Source organism: Gracilinanus agilis, chromosome 3 (genome assembly GCF_016433145.1).
Source record: "Gracilinanus agilis isolate LMUSP501 chromosome 3, AgileGrace, whole genome shotgun sequence".
Taxonomy (NCBI): Eukaryota; Metazoa; Chordata; class Mammalia; order Didelphimorphia; family Didelphidae; genus Gracilinanus; species Gracilinanus agilis.
Window position 1 is genome coordinate 342653825 of NC_058132.1, and position 17523 is coordinate 342671347.

General features: G+C 39.1%; 1 protein-coding gene across 2 annotated transcripts in view; it reads right to left on the reverse strand.

Annotated features, from left to right (window-relative positions):
- Positions 1-17523, reverse strand: part of CASR (calcium sensing receptor) — a 76073-nt gene that overhangs the window by 20774 nt on the left and 37776 nt on the right. For both annotated transcript variants that reach the window (XM_044666743.1, XM_044666742.1), the window contains exon 4: positions 8024-8254. In XM_044666743.1, coding sequence (XP_044522678.1) covers positions 8024-8254 — 231 coding nt within the window. The remainder of the gene's footprint in view (positions 1-8023; positions 8255-17523) is intronic.

Genomic DNA, 17523 nt, shown 5'->3' on the forward strand with positions numbered 1-17523 from the left:
AAAAAAAAAAAAACAGCTAGTTATGGCTCTGCGTAAAATGTTTCTTCAGGCTAGGAATGAAGGGCTTGTTTCCTAAATAGAGCAGAGTTGTGAATCTAAATAACTGACAATCTGTATAATGAAACTGGCCTTCATCTGAGAAGAGGACTGTGTCTAAAATTCCAGATGCATTTAAAAGAGATATTTGAAAATAACTAGAGATTCTCTGATAATTATGGCTGTTAGTCTTCTGGGCAAGTCATATCATTTTTATAGGCCTGTATTTTTTCACTAGAAAATGATGGATTGGTTTGGATATATACTAAGACATCGTGCATAATCTTTCAAACTCATGTAGTAAGTTAATGGAGAAGTTAGGATTTAATCTAAGCTTTGCACCTCCACAGTCACCTAGTACTGAGCTGAGTTGTTTCAGTTGTGCATGACTCTTTGAGACCTCCGTTCAGGGTTTTCTTGGCAAATATCCTGGAGTGGCTTGCCACTTTCTTCTCCAGTTCATTTTTCAGATGATGAAACAGGCCAACAGAGTTGTGATTTGCTCAGGGTCACACAGCTAGTAGGTATCTGTGAAATTAATATTTGTACCCTAGAACTATGATTCCCAGCACCCCACTCTCCTCCTGTCATTATGTGCTGACATAGGCAGGATATAGATTCTGTGTAGTTCCGCCTCTCGCTCTCTTCTCTTCCTGTGGTGGCAGCTGTGGACACAGGTTTTTGAGCAGGTAGAAAAACTTAGTCACGTGGTTTTATTTTGTTAGATAATTACCCTTTTATTCCTTTACTTCTAGTGATTACTAATAAACTTTATAAAATATAATTACTTGGAGTATTGGACATCAATTTAAATCCTACAGTATCTGAGACCAGATTTGAACTCAGGAAATTGAGACTTCCTTGACTCCAGACCCAGGACTCTAGCCACTGCACCAGTGCCTATAGTAGGGGCTTAATAAATTCTGTTGAACAGAAGACAGAAAATACTCTGATGCTGCAATCTCATGCAGTTTTAAAAAGATTTGGAAATCAAATATGTTTTTATATATAACTGTATCCCCTCAAAAATGAAGCAGCCACTCAAGAAATATTGCTGTTTTGAATCTCCAGATCCTACCCTAGACTTTCATCTCCATTATAAGCTGCAACTGGTGTGTAATAATAGTGAAGTAAGTAATGATTTTGAGAGGTCTTCTATAATCATAGCTGACATTTTAAAAGTATCCTGAAACTTTATATACATTTTCTTACTTGATCTGCTTTACAACTCTGAGAAGTCAATACTATGTAGATATTATTATCTCAATTTTACAGGTGAGGAAACTGAGGTTCAGAAAGAATTACCCAGAGACTCATGGCTAGGTATGGTTCAGAGGTAGAATTTGAACTCATATCTTCCTGAGTTTAGATTTAGCACCCTATCCATTATGCCATCTTGCCTCTAGAATTTTTTTTGTTGTATTGTTAAGTCCTGTCTGACCCTCTGTGACTTCATTTTGGGTTTTCTTGGCAAAGATACTGGAGCGATTTTCCATTTCCTTCTCCAGCTCATTTTAGAGATGAGGAATCCAAGCAAACAGGGTTAAGTGACTTGCCTTCCTTACTTCTTTCCTCCTACTACATGTTTTACCCTAGACAGAGAAATAGGATGACCATATTATAAGAAAAGAAACTGAAGACCAGAGGGATTAATGGGCACAGGACTAGTGAGGGCAGAAGTGGAAATCAAACTCAGGATCTATGATTCATTCTTAAGTCACACAGCTAGTAAGTGTCTGAGGCCAGATTTGGATGCAAGAAAATGAGTCTTCCTGACTCCAGGCCCAATACTCTATCCATAGCACCACCTAGTTTCTAGAATACTTGAAGCAGAGCCTCTAAAATGCTTTTCTGAATGAACATCAGCACTGAAGACATTTCTATTGCTTTTTCAATCTCTAGCACTCTAAGAAAAGGCCATGTGCTGTCTGACACAAATGTTGGAGAATGTCCTATTTTTGTGAGGATAACATTGAATACCAATATAATATACAAGAATACATTTTTTAATGTAGAGAGATGTGGTCTTTGGTGTTCCCAATGCTGGGACCAAAATAAGCTAATTGATGGTGCTACTAAAGGAGTAATAATCTCAGGGTCAGAGAACATTGGTTTGACTCCTGGCAATGCCATTTACTAATTTTTGATCTTGGGCAAATCAGCTTCCTACTCTGTGCCTCACTCTCATCATCTGTAAAATGGGAATAGTAATGTTTGAACTAAGGGCAGCTAGGTGGCACAGTGGATACAGCACTGGTCCTGGAATCAGCAAGACTCATCTTCCTGAATTCAAATCTGGGCTCAGATACTAACTAGCTGGGTGACCCCAGGCAAGTCCCTTAATACTGCTGGCCTCGGTTTCCTTATCTGAACAAAGAGCTGGAGAAGAAAAAGGCAAACCACTTCAGTGTCTTTGCCAAGAAAACCTCACAGACAAATCGAAGGGGTCTCTAAGAATTGGACGTGACTGAGCAACAGGATTGTCATGAGGAAAATACTTCATAGGATGTAATGTGCTACAGAAATGGAAGTCAGTATTATGATTCATTCTTCAGTTATGCTGTGCTTTGGTCCTGACCTATTTTTACCTAGAAAGCTAATGACTGATATCAAGGGTCATGATCTGAGATCGAATTAGAAGCTTGTTCTTTGTTTTTGTTTTGAGACTGGGTCTCCGTGGGTCACCCATGTTGGAAATAAAGTAGCCACTCAGAGGCCTGACCTATGACTGACAAAATATAATTACTGACCACAAAAGCTTTAACTTGCTCTGTTTTCGACATGACCTGGTTCACCCCTCCTTAGGCACCCTGCTCCCGGGGTGGGGGGGTTATCACATTGGGGCTGGGCTTATTGCAGATGCTGGACTTAACTGGTTTTAGTTATTGTAGCTTAGAATCCCTGAGCCCAAGTGAATCATCCAGCGACACCCCTTTCCCTCCCTCCCATCCCTGAGAGGGATTATAGGAGTGTCACATCATGCCTGGCAAATGAACTCAAAGTTTGCCATTTTGCCCTCTGCTATACACTAGGATGGGCAGGTAGGTGGCACAGTGTATAGAACACTTGGCCTGGAGTCAAGAAGGCTCCTCTTCCTGAGTTCAAATCCAGCCTCCAACACTTACTAGTTATGGGCCTAGGCAAGTCACTTTATCCTGTTTGCCTTCGTTTACTCCTATAAAATGAACTGGAGAAAGAAATGTCAAAACCCTTCAGTGTCTTTGCCAAGAAAACCCCAGATTGGGGTCAGGGAGAGTCAGATAGGGCTGAGATGATTGAATAGCAATGACAAGAACCCCAGCCCCAAGTACAGGACTTGGTATGTAGTAAGTACTTAATAAATGCTTTTTAAAATATTTATAGCCGCACTCTTTGTGGTGGCAATAAATTGGAAAATGAGGGGATGTCCTTCAATTGGGGAATGCCTCAACAAATTGTGATATCTATTGGTGATGGAATACTATTATGTAGTAAGGAATAAAGAACTGGAGGAATTCCATGTGAACTGGAAAGACCTCCAGGAACTGATGCAGAGTGAAAGGAGCAGATCCAGGAGGACATTGTACACAGAGACCAATACACTGTGGTAAAATCAAATGTAATGGACTTCTCTACTAGCAGCAATGCAATGATCCAGGACAATTCTGAGGGATTTATGAGAAAGAATGCTATCCACATCCAGAGAAAGAACTCTGGGAGCAGAAACACAGAAGAAAAACAACTGCTTGAACACATGGGTTGATGGGGATATGATTGGGGATGCAGACTCTAAATGATGACTCTAGTGCAATTATCAATAATATGGAAATAGGTCTTGATCAATGATACATGCAAAACCCAGTGGAATTGTGTTTCAGCTAAGGGGAGAGAGGGTTTGGGAGGAGGGAACATGAATCATGCAATCATGGAAAAATATTCTAAATTAATTAATTAAATTAAAATTTTCAATTAAAATAAATTTAAATAAAAAATTTAAAAATGCTTTTTTATTCCTTCAGTGTTCTAGCCAAATTAGACCACTTGCTGATTTCCAAACATGACTCATCTCTTGCGTCAGCAAGCTCTGAAACCGACCTCTCCTCCTTCTAGTGTTCTTATAATCACTAAAGGCTTCACTCAAACCTTCACTCTAACATAAGACTTGACCTCTCACAAAACAAATGTGTTGAGGAATATAATTTTCTAGCATTAAAAAATATGCATTCATAGAAAAGAATAATAAAACACGCCCTTTCTTGCCTTCTTTCTCCATTCTACCACATGTTGTACCTTAGACAGAAAAATATGATAACTGTATTACAAGAAAAGAACCTGAAGATTAGCACAGTTATTGGGTACAGGGCTAGTAAGTGGTAGAGGTCGAAATCAAACTCAGGTCTAATGCTCTTTCTTTTTTTCCCTTCCCTTAAAACCCTTATCTTCTATCTTAGAATCAATGTTAAGTATTGATTCCAAGGTAGAAGAGTGGTAAGGGCTAGATAATGGGGGTTAAGTGACTTGCCCAGGGTCACACAAAAGTATCTGAGGTCATATTTGAACCCAGGATCTCTGTCTTCAAACCTGGCTCTCAATCCACTGAGCCACCCAGCTGCCCCCAAGGCTCCTTCCATTAAACCAGAGCAGGGAGCCTATCCCTGGGCAAACTGATATTCTCTGGATGGGAATAAAGGATTCTGATGCTGAGGTATAATTAGATGGGGGAACCTCAAGAAGAGTTATCTTTATTCTTAAATCTCATTTGCATTCGAATCCAGGAGTCTGATCTTGAGAGAATTTATAACTTTGATACCTGGATGATTTTGTGTCCTTATTGACAAGAATAGTCCCTCTCACAATATGGTTCCATGTATGCCCTCTCAGCCTGTGAGCCTTGATATCACGGAAATACAAACAGAGCATGCTGGGATAACCTAGTGCTTCCCTTGGGCTATAGGACCACCCCGTTTCCTTCCCTGGACCCATCTCTCCGATAAGAATCATCTTTGATCTGGTGCATAGCATGCTGGGCTTAGACCTAGCATTCATTGAGATCATTTGGATGGCTTTTGACAAAGAATCAACTTTTAATAAATGTTAATTGACTGATTCTGATGCTTAATATCCATATGACCTCAAACATGTTAACTAACCTCTCTGAATCTGTTTCCTCATCTGTAAAATGGGGATAATAATACCCACAATAATACTCAAACAGGGTTGGTGTGAGGTTCAAATGAGATAATTTATACCTTGAAAACCTTAACGATCTACATAAATACCCAATCAGCAAGGATTTATTAACTACTTAAGTTATGAGCACTGTGCTGAAAATTAAAGAAAAAGCAAAAACAATATCTGATCTCAAGGAGTTTACATTCAAATTGGGAGGGGGAAGACAGTAGGTACACAAATTAGTATATTTCAGCTTGAGGGGGTAAAGCTGGAGTTTCTGGGGGAACCAGGAAAGGCAGAGTGAAGGGAGGCGATGCTTAAGCTAAGACCTAAAGGGACGCAGGGAATTCTAGGAGCGAGAAGGTAGCAGGTGAACATTCGAGGCACAGGGGCCAGCCATTTCATTATTTCATCCTTTAGGACTGAGAAATCATTGTACGTCTAAAAAATATAAAATTATACTTAGAAGTCTGACTTTATGAGGAGCTGAAAGGTGACTCTTTATCTCGTGGTCCCCTCCTTCCTTCTCTCCACTGCCTTCTGAGAAGGGATTATACCAATCTGCAGTCTCGGCAGGTCTGCATCTCTCTAAGCTTCCTGTGTGCCTGGATCCTAACTCATTGGGGAGATGAATAAGAAATAAAATTACCCTTTTTGATGATTGCAACTAAATGATGAGAGGAAATCCAAATGCTGTCCCTTTTAGCTCATTTTGGATGAAGGAACGAATTTGGAAGGAGAGTAGGCAGAGGCCATGACTCTGAGAGAAGTAAATTTGAGCATTTTTCCACTAAACTGACCCATCAATTCAGGGAAATGGCCAGATTTGTTAGGTGTAGACACAACTGGAAATAGGTAATCCTGACAACAAAAGCTCAGAAAGCAAAAAAAAGAGCTCTGGGTAAACTGCAATGTCGATAATGGACCAGGAGAATTTTATAGAAAGTTGGCAGTGTCAGCAATAATGGATGGACTAGATACCCCGGAGGCCTGAAAGAGTGAATGCCCCTCTCTAAATAGAGAATTTACCAGCAGAAGGCCTTAGGGCCCTGAAAAGAATAGGGAACATTATCTGTGGTTCTGTGGCCTTTGCCTTCTTAAGGTAATAAATTCTTTCAAAAGTAGGCAAGAAGCCATGGATGCTGGGCCTCTGGGATTTTTCTTCACATACTAAACAGCAGCCTTTCGGGGGAGCAAGTGAGGGGCAAGTAGTGAGGGAAGCAGACTGAACTCAACAAGGTCATACGATAAGCTGGGGGGCTTACAGAGCAAGTGTCTAGTCTGTAAATATTTACTGATGCCCTCATACACGATTAAGCCCTGAGAGAAGATACAAAGATAATAGGATTCTCTCCTTGCCCACAAGGAGTTTATGATAATATTGTCCCATTACAGTCCAGTAACTGGAATAAGACAAAGAAGACACCAAGGAGCATAGGAAGAGTCATTTGAGAGAGGAGTATTCAGGGTATTTTGGTTATACTGGAGAAAGCAGTTGACTGGACAGGATTTCTCTAAGATTCCATTTATCTATCTTAAAGGAATAACACCTCAAGCCTCACAGGTCATAAAAGTGCTAAAGGAAAGAAATGTTGGCTCATCTGTTCCTCCCTTACCCAACTCCTTCAACTCAATTCACAGGGAAAAGATAGAGGCAAAAGGAGTGGGAGAAAGAAGTAAAATACCCACTCAAGGCAAGTAGGTAACAAATACAGTGGCTAGAATGCCTAGTCTAGAGAGAAGACTTCCTGAGTTTAAATATGGTCTCAGACACTTACCAGCTATGTGACCCTGGGCAAGTCAATTAACCCTGTTTGCCTCAGTTCCCTCATCTGTAAAATGAGCTGGAGAAGGAAATGGCAAACCACTCCAGTGTCTTTGTCAAGAAAACCCTAAATGGAGTCACAAAGAGTCAGACATGACAGAACCAAAGAATGTGGGTCTTTGTGGCTCAGTCTTCTTATCTGTAAAATAGGGGACACTATCTACTCACACAACTGTAGTACTTGTAAATATTATCAGAAAATTTCATCAGAAATTCAATGGGAAAAAGAGAAATTTAGTGCCTCCTCTCTCTCTAAATTTCATTTTACTTTTAGGGAAGGACTAGAAAAGATCCTGAGACATACAAGAAAGGAGAAAAAAATACAGAGATTTAAAGGTTCTTCTCCTTTTCTCCCTTCTACCTCATCTCCCCGGATAATATTATAACACAATTCAGTATTTGGAATATTCAGTGGTTTGGAATTTCCTAAGGCAGGAACAGGAATGGGGGAGAAAATAAAAGAAAGGGGATAATAAATGAAAACAGTGGCAAGTAGAACTGTTTTTTTTTTTTTATTTTACCAACTGAGACATTTGGCTTGAGGGCTTTCTTTTTCTCTTTAATAATTTTTATTGATTTTTTTGTTTTTACACTGAGGGTTTTCTTCATAAGAATCTAGGATATCTATCTCAGAGGGCTGCTATCAGGATGAAATGAAACAATATATGTAAAGCACTTTGTAAACTTTCAAGTGCTATAAAAATGCCAGCTATTATTATTGTTTATACTTTGGGGAGATTCCATAACTCTGGGTAAAGTGTTCTGTCCTTCAAGAATGATCCAGTGGAACTCCTGGAAAGGAAAAATTCTCTTTCATTTCTGTTCTCCACATGAGCTTTTATTCTTGTTCCATTGCAGCTAAATTTTCCTTGGCAAAAAAGCTATCTAATAGGATGGTTCTAGGCATTTGTTTCTGACTTAACATCTCCCCAAAGTAATCATCTGTCATGCCCACACATTATTTTCTGTCATCAGTTGACCACTCATGATTTTCTTATGTTAAGTACATACCTCCCTGGAGAATCCACTCCACAGAATTTTCTCCTCATTGATGAAGAGTCTTTCACCCTTCTTGGCATAAACGTTGTAATGCCCAACCTCCTTAAACACGATGGAGCCATCTTCTGGGGAGAGGTGCCAGTTGATAATTGAATAGTTGCCCACCAGGTCCCCAAACTCATCAAAATCTACCTGTTCACCCATATTGTTGGTGAAGTTTAAGTGTCGCAGATGTTTCAAAACCTAAAAAAGAGCAGAGAAGAATGTCTTGAGTGTAAATGCCTTGTCAGGTCATTCCAAAAAAGGGTTTCATTTGGTAAACCGTTGAGATTCGGAGTTGCGGATGACCAACCATTTCAAAGTCAGAAGAGGAAATAGATCTGAGCTCCCACAAGCTAGTAGGCTTGGCCCACCTACAAATTCTTCCATCATGGGCATGGTCAAGAAGAAACATTTTTTCTGCTTCAATGACCACCAAGAGATGTAACCTGGAGGAAGGAAGTCAGAACCTGTGGCTGGTGCTACTGCTGGCATCTTTTTGAGAAACAGTGGGGTACAGTGAAAAGAGAATTGGATTTGGAGTGAGAGGTCTTAAAATCTAATCCTACTTCTGCCTTTTACAAGCCTGTGTTACCTTGGAAAAATTAACTAACCCCTCCAGACCTCACTTTCACCTTTTATAAAATGAGGGGATGAAATGATTAAATGACCTCTAAGATCCCTTCCACCTTTGAATCTATGATCCACCTCTTATTGCTGTTTCTTATGAAACTGAATTATTTTCATAAAATTGCAAGCAAGTAGGGTTGGATAGGAGAACATGGAATGAAAGGGGAAAGATTGAAATTCATAAGCTCATATTTTGCTGAAATGGAAAGAATATTGTAAATGGAATCAAACAATCTGGATTTGAATCTCACCTAATAGGCTACTTACTTGTTTAACTTTGTGAAGTCATTTAATTTCTCTTTGCCTTAGTTTCTTCATCTACAAAATGAGGGATTGAATTAGATAATAATAATAGTAATAATAACCAGCATTCATACTTCGAATGTGCTTTAAGGTCTTCATAGAGCTTTGAAATCCTATCTCATTTGATCTACCCAAACAATTCTGTGAGGTAGGTGCTATTATTAACCTCATTTTATAGTTGAAGAAATTGATGTAGAAATTAAGACTTGCCCAAGGTCACACAGCTAGTAAGTAGCTAAAGCAGTATTTTAACTCAAATCTTCTTGATTCGAAGTCTAACACATATCCTCTATGCCACCCAAAAGACCTCTAAGGTCCCTTCCAGATCTAAATAGGTGATCCTATAATTTTGGGCTTCAATAGACTCATAGATTTTGAGTCAGAATACATCCTGAAGCTAATTTGTTTTAATCCTTTAATTTTTCAGGCCTAGAGAGAGGTTAAGTGAATTGTCCAAAGTCACACAACTAATGAGTGGCACAGCTGGGATTTGAACTCATGTTCTTTAAATCCAAATTCAGAACTCTTTGTTGTCCCATGCTGTATGTAGTGTAGCTTATCATTATTATGAATAGCTTGCCCTTCACTTCTAGTCACCTACCAAGGTCTTAATGAAAATGATGGCCAAAGCCATTCTCAATATTGTGTAGAAAGATCATGGGATGATCTGGAGTCCAAAGCCCTGGGTGGTCCCACCTAGCAGTTGTGTAATTCCTAAGCAAATAATTTTTTTTGCCCTCAGTTTCCCCCTCTCTAATATGAACATATTGGCAAAAAGGCACAAAACTTTGCATATCCTTTGCTCCAGCAATACAACGACTAGACCTATTTACCAAATGAGATCAAAGAATGAGGAAAAGAATTCATATGAACAAAAAAAAAAAACCAAACAATCAGAGCATTTTGTGGCAACAAAGAAGTGAAAACCAAGTGCCCACTAACTGAAGAATGATTGAAAATGTTCTGGTAGATAAAGATGTGGGAATACTCTAGTGCTAAAGGAAGAGGGTGGTTTCAGAGAGAACTGGGAAGACTGGTATGAACTATCATGGAGTGAAGTGTAGAAAGTCAGGGGAACAATTTGCACAAAAACAGTAATGTTGCAATAAATGAACAACATTGAAATGTTTAAGAACTCTAATCAATAAAATGATCAACCATGATTTCAGAGGACCAGTGCTGAAGCATGCTGCCTACTTCCCAACAGAGAGGGGATTATTTAAATGTGCAGAATGAGATGAGTTTTAGAATGTGACTGACAGGGAAATTTAATTTCCTTGACTATTTACATTTTTAAGTTGTTGTTTTTTTTCAGGAACTGGGAGGAGAGAAAATGAATGCTTGCAATAGTTTTTTAAATTATAAAATGAACACACTGCATTTGACTCTCTCTTAGGTCCTTTTATCTCTAAATCCTATGGTCAAGACACGACAGTGGACCCAATAGTAGACCCAATCTCACTTCAATCAACAAAGGACATTTATTTATTTATTGATCATTATTCATCTGACATAGTGCCAGGGATCATGGAAATACTTAAGAAAGGGGTACTACATGGTCCAAAGGAAAGAGCACTGGACTTTGAATCAGAAAACCTAGGTTTTGAGTCCTACCTCCATCACTTATAAAGTATGTGACAATGGGCAAAAGTCACTTAGCCTCTCTGAAGCGCCAAGTGAGGTGAACTCCCTTTTGGAGTTTTATTTGACCTTCGATCTTGTTTTTGTTTTCAAACCTTCCTTTTATTTCCTCATGTGCTTTAATTCGTCCAGCCAGAAGGTGGGTTGGACAAAAAGAAAGAACTAGTAGGAAGAGAGCTCCCTCCCTTGGCCTGATGAAGGAAGACTGGATTTTGGGTTTACTAGGCTGGTAGATTTCAGCAAAACCACTGAACAAAATCTCTCATGCAGTCCTTGGGTAAAAGGATAGATATATGCTAGACTATTATGTGCAGTTAGGTGAGTCTATAACTAGTTCGATATCAACTTAAAAGGTTTTTTTTTTTTATCAATCAACCAACATTTATTAAGCACCTATCATGTGCTGGGCACTATGCTAAGCAGTGGGGATGCATAAAGGGTGCAAAAGATGGTCCCAGCCCTCAAGATGCAAATAATCCAATGGAGGAGACAATATGCAAACACACACATGTGTACACACACACACACACACACACACACACACACACACACACATACACACACACACAGCTATATATAGGGTAAATAGGCAATAATTAATCCAGGGAAGGCATTAGAATTTGAGGAGTTGGGTTGGATTAGGCTTTCTATAAAAGACAGGTTTTAGTGGAGAGCCCCAGGGACTTGACCTGGCCCTTTCCTGATTAAAATTTTTATCATTGCCTTAAATGAAGTTATAGATGACATATTTGTCAACTTTTCAAAAACTGGAAGAGACAATAAACATACTGGATCCAAAAAGACGTTGAGAGGCTAGAACGCTGGTTTGAATATAATAAGAAATGCATCAGGGCTCAATAAGAAATCGTAAAATGGGGTTTGAAAATCTTCATGACAAGCATAGTTGAATAGTTTGTACAGAAAAAAAATTGAGGTTTTATTGGAATACAAACTGGCATTTCAGCCAAAAAAAACCTAATGTAATATTAGGCTACATTTAGGAGAGATCTACTGTACAGAGTGAGAGTGGTGTTATTCTTGTATATATATATTTTTTTTTCTCATATATTAGAAAAAAAACTTCCTCATAGTCAGGTATATCAAAGTAAAATGTGTGGTATCAGGAAGCAGTAGTAGTGCTAATACTATTAAGTACATAATAATATATAATTCCATAATAACACAGTAATAATAACAATAATGATGATAAAATACTAACAAATGATATTTAGGTAGTATTTTTAAGCTTACAAACTGTTTGACAAACATTATCTCATTAGAGACTCACAATGGCCCTGCAAAGTTGGTATTTTACAACTGAGCCAACTGAGCTTGAGAAATGTGCTCATGGTCACAGAGCCAAGAAGCATTAGAGATAGGATCTGAACTTTTGTCTTTCTGATTTGAAGTCCACTACTCCAGTCAGCCAGATCTGGGATGGGTTCTCCTCCACATAGATCTTTAAGCAGAGGTTGGATGACTATTTGCCAGGGAGGGTATAGGATAGATTCTTGTAAAGGTATCATCTATGAGCTTTTGAAACCATGTATCCAAGTATACTCTTTAGTGCTTCAAAAATCACCAAAAAAAGTAATATATTGAGGACTAATTGAAGAAATGGACCCACCTAAAAGCTCTTTAGATCTGAGGCAGCTAGGGGGTACAGTATGTAGAATTGGGAATCAGGAACACTTGAGTTCCAATACTGCCTTAGATATGTGTAAATGCAAGAAGTTGGGAAAGGGGGTGATAAGAAAAGACCTTAGGTGGGAGATGGAATTTGAAGGAAATTGGCATTCTGAGAGGCAGAAGTCAACAGAATTTTCTTTTTTCTTTCATTTACATATTGTTTGATTTGGCAAATAAGACCAAGTTATTATAAAGAATGATATTTACAGAGGGATGTGAACTCCACTGTTGACTTAAAGAACATCTTAACATGTTCAATTCTTACTTATAAAGGAAATTGTTTATTTTATACTTCAATTTCCTCTGTATTATTAAAAAGGTGTGACAGTATGATGATCTACTTCTCCTCTCTTTCTTTAGGTCACCCCTTTCCCCACAAAGTCTGTTTCTAATTTCTAGGGCTCCTCACAACTTTTGAACAATCTTCAAGCTGACATCTCATTATAGGATCCTTCATCTGGAAAGAATCATGGAGAGCACGTAGTGAATCAACTCTTATTGGACAGTCAAGGAAAATGAAGCCCAGGGAAGGAAGTGGCTTGCCCAAGACCATTCGGCTAGTAAATATTTAGACAAACTTGGTTTTGAATCTAGGCTCCCTCATTTGGTTTAAGTATTGCTTCAAATACTTCTGGTATTTCTTCCAATGCTCAGTTATGAGCATATGTATAATTCTTAGGGGAAACCTTCAAAAGCAATAGGAAAAGGAAGGGATCTGGTGATTGGAGCAGAGTGGAAGGAACTGGGGAAGCAGGATGATAGACTTTTCAAAACAGAAAACCTACTAAGTAGCAGGACTGAACAGGAAGACCTAGAATTAGAGGGGGTTTTAATGTCAATATACCAATTTCAAGTGATATAGGTGGCACTGGGAAGGAGATTAAAATAAATCTCACTCATTGTCAAAACTACTGACAGAACAAACATGCATATTCATCTTCTACAAGAAACCTTTTCCAGAATCTTAGTGCCTTCCCTCCAAGATGGCTCCCAATTTATTTGTCCATGTTTTCTTTGTATGCAGTTGTTTTGTTTGTTTGTTTGTTTTGGTTTGGTTGTTTGTTTTTTTTTTAACCCTTAACTTCTGTGTATTGGCTCCTAGGTGGAAGAGTGGTAAGGGTGGGCAATGGGGGTCAAGTGACTTGCCCAGGGTCACACAGCTGGGAAGTGTCTGAGGCCGGATTTGAATCTAGGACCTCCCGTATCCAGGCCTGACTCTCAATCCACTGAGCTACCCAGCTGCCCCCTGTATGCAGTTGTTTATATGTTCTCTTTCCCATCAGAATGTGAGCTCCTATAGAGCAGGAACTGTCTATTGCCTTTCTTTGTATCTTCAGAGCTTAACTGCTTAATAAATGCTGGTTACTAACTGATCTATAAAAGTATATTATTTCTCTCATACAAATCCTTTCCCATTCGTACACACACACACACACACACACACACACACACACACACACCACATATCCTCAAAACAAATTTTGGAGTGGCAAAACCAACAAAAGACAGGGTGAAATAGTTTTCCATCCCAAGACAACATATCAAGGATAGCAGGAAAGAACTGTCTCAACGCACTGAGACTCACTGGGATAAGAGGGGAAAGCAAGTCAGCACAGTAGGCATTGGGGATGGGGAGAAGACTGGCAGTGGGAGGAGCAGTTCTGCCATTTACTACCCATGTTACCTTGGGCAAGTCACTTACCCTTCTTTGACCTCAATTTTCTCACCTGTTAAATGAGAAAGTTAGGCTAGAAGACCTCTAAGTCAGGAATTCTTAACTTAAAAAAATACACTTTTTTTGTCTCATGGCTAGCCTAATGAAGCCTTTGGGCTCTTTTTTACAGAATAATATTTTTTTTAATTCTGAAAAGAAAACAGATAGGATTACAAAGGAAACCAATTATATTGGAATACAACCATCATTTTTTTTTTAAACCCTTGTACTTCGGTGTATTATCTCATAGGTGGAAGAGTGGTAAGGGTGGGCAATGGGGGTCAAGTGACTTGCCCAGGGTCACACAGCTGGGAAGTGGCTGAGGTTGGATTTGAACCTAGGACCTCCCATCTCTAGGCCTGACTCTCACTCCACTGAGCTACCCAGCTGCCCCCCAACCATCATTTGTTAAAACCAGTTTCATGGACCTCAGGTTAAGAACTTCTGCTCTAAATTCTCTTCCAGCATTAGAAATTTATATTCATTTTGGGAGTTGTGCTATTTGGAGCCTTCTTTCTTTGGCTAACAATCCTTGGTCTGTGTGGATCCTAGGACTTCTACAGAATTATCCCAAATATAAGTTGTTCCCTTATGCCCTATAATTTTCATCCTGGGCATCTTGGGTATTTTGCTGCCATATTTTCTTTTATCCATACAGTCTGTTGCTGCTACTTGTCTGCTACTTGAATATCCTTTCTTTTTCTACTCTGACCATTTGCCCACTTGGCTGAAATCTCTCCCTCCAACTCTAAATTGCCCTCAGTGTCTGCTTGTTCTGCTGTGATCAGGGTGTGGAACAATCCCAGAGAATAATGTGGAACTGTGCAGGCCTGGCCTGCTACTACTTCATGCTTGTTTATCCTCAATGAGGGTCTTGTAGTTGCATTCCTTCTTTAGCTGATCTCTCATTCCTCCCTAACGTACTCCTCACAGACATTATTCCAGACTTCCTCTTTCTTTAAGCTTCCCACTCTTCTCTTCACAGACATGATTGCAGCATCAGGACTAAATAAACACCATCTATACCCTTCAACTTTATCTCAATTTATTAGTATGGCATAGTGGAAAGAGTTCTGCCTCTAGAATCAGATAACTTAAGTTCAAATCCTGCCTCTGACACTTGCTGACTTGTGTAGCCTTGAGAAAGTCACTTAACTTCTGTGGGACTCAGTTTCCTCAATTATAAAATAAAGGGGCTGGGGACAGCTGGGTGGCTCAGTGGATAGAGAGTCAGGCCTAGAGATGGGAGGTCCTGGGTTCAAATCTAATCTCAGACATTCCCTTAATTCCCATCGTCTGGCCCTTATAACTTTTCTACCTTAGAACCAATACATAGTATTGATTCTAAGACGGAAGGTAAGGGTTTAAAAATAAAATAAAATAAATAAAGCAGGGGTTGAACTAAATGGCTTCTGGGGTCCTTTCAGCTTTAGATTTATAAGCTGATCAATAAACTACCTTTATATCTACTCCCTCACTTTACCACCAACCCCCCCCCCATTCTCAAAGCAAGAGATAGCTTCTTCTTTTTGAAGCCAATCCCTCCACTTAGCCTTTTCAATTCTGCTAGGACTTCATTCCCATAACCCTCAGCTCCCTTTCTAGCTCTGACATTCTTTCCTTCTCAATGGGTTCCTTCTTCATTATGCTAAGCACTTGTCAACAACATCTGACTCCATAATGCCTACTCATTCTGGCTTTCATTAGCAGGCTCCATGATTGGCATTTATCTCCCATTACAACATAAACCTTTTGCCTCAGTCAGGCCAGTTTTCTAGTTCTGTTTCTCTCTTCTCCCCACCCTTCATCCTTCCCACCTTTTGTTATTCTTCCAACCAAGAACACCCATCTCCTTCCTTCTACTCAAACTCTAACCCCCTCCAGTCTTCCAAGTCTCAACAGTCTTTTTTTCATTAAGCCATTTCCAACTATTTTGACCCCTCTTAGTGCCCCCCAAAATAAGTCGTGATTTTGCTCTTTTCTGAACTCTTACTTATACTTATGATTTGCCTCACCCTACTTGCTTGTTCTCTTACGAGTTGAAGTTATTCAATTGTTTGTTAGGCATGTTCAACTCTTAGTGATCCCTTTTAAGATTTTCTTGGCAAAGATACTGGAGTGATTTATCATTTCCTCCACCAACTCATTTTACAGGTGAGGAACCTGAGGCAAACAGGGTTAAGTGACTTGACCAGAGTCACCCAACTAGTAAATGTCTGCGGCCAGATTTGAATTCAGGAATTTGAGTTTCCTGATTCCAGGCCTGGCACTCTATCCATTGAACCACTGAACGGATTTAAGGTACAGATGGAGACATCCTTATTTGGACATGTCCAATATGGGAATTTGTTTTAGATATAGACACATAGGTATAGAAATAGAGAGTTGACTCATTTTGTTTGTCTTTCTTTTTCAGTGGAGGGGGAAAATAGAAGATAAAGGTAAATTATTATTAGTTTAAAAAAATGAAATTAAATATAAAAATGAAAAGGCTGATTCATGTGTTCACAGTAACACAAAGCAAGGTATTATAAGAGAGATAATTTATTTAGTTGCAAATCTAATTGCCAAGGGAACCAGAATGTTTGTGTCCTTGAGTCTGAATTAATGCTGTTCAGAGTTTATACAGAACCCTAGCTGATCAAAGAGAGACAGAAGGTCTTAAGAGACTTTCTTATTAAGCTTTGGTCATCTGGTGAAGTCACTTGCCTCCATTATAGGTTTACCTAGGCAAGGCAACTGGGTTCTGCTCTCATGGATCAAAGAGTTGTCCTTTCTTTCATCCCTGTCGGTTTCCTCTTTTCCCTCTGCCCACTTGACAGGATGCTAATTACTATTGCCCTGGACTATCTGCAAGCTTCCATTTGTTATACATTCCCCTTAGTGCCTAGTAAAATCTTCTGAATACAGTAGGGACTTAAAAACTGGTTAAATGACCTGCCTACATATGCTTTAGCAGGAGTAGTCTACTGCTGCAATTCTTCCCCAAAGTATAACCTTACACACTTGGCAGAAACCATTACAGTTTTTTAATTAAACTACAGTCTGCTTGACTTACTCAGAAGTATAGGGAGAGCAATGATCTTTGGTGCCTGGAGGAAGGCAGGACACCAAAGTCATTGGCTCCATTCCCATATCTTTCCCCAGTCTCCCTGACAAATTTTAAAGCAAAGGCCCACAAAAATGTAGAGTTTGTGAAAGGAAGTAGTAAAAAATTAGGTTGAAAAAAAGTAGGTGGATCTTTACCTTAGAAGAAATCTTTTATTTGACAGTGATATAGAGGATGGATTGGACAGAAGAAAACTGTATCAATTGAGAGAGTCCCTATATTGATGTAATCACAGATATCTGATGTATTGTTAATTGTATCTCTCATATGCATTTTTGCTATCTTCCTTCCATTCCACCCATCCCTTAACTTCCTTATAGCTGTAGTAATATGTAACACACACTTCCATGGAAATTTGCAGTTTACAAAGTTTACAATTTGTGGAGG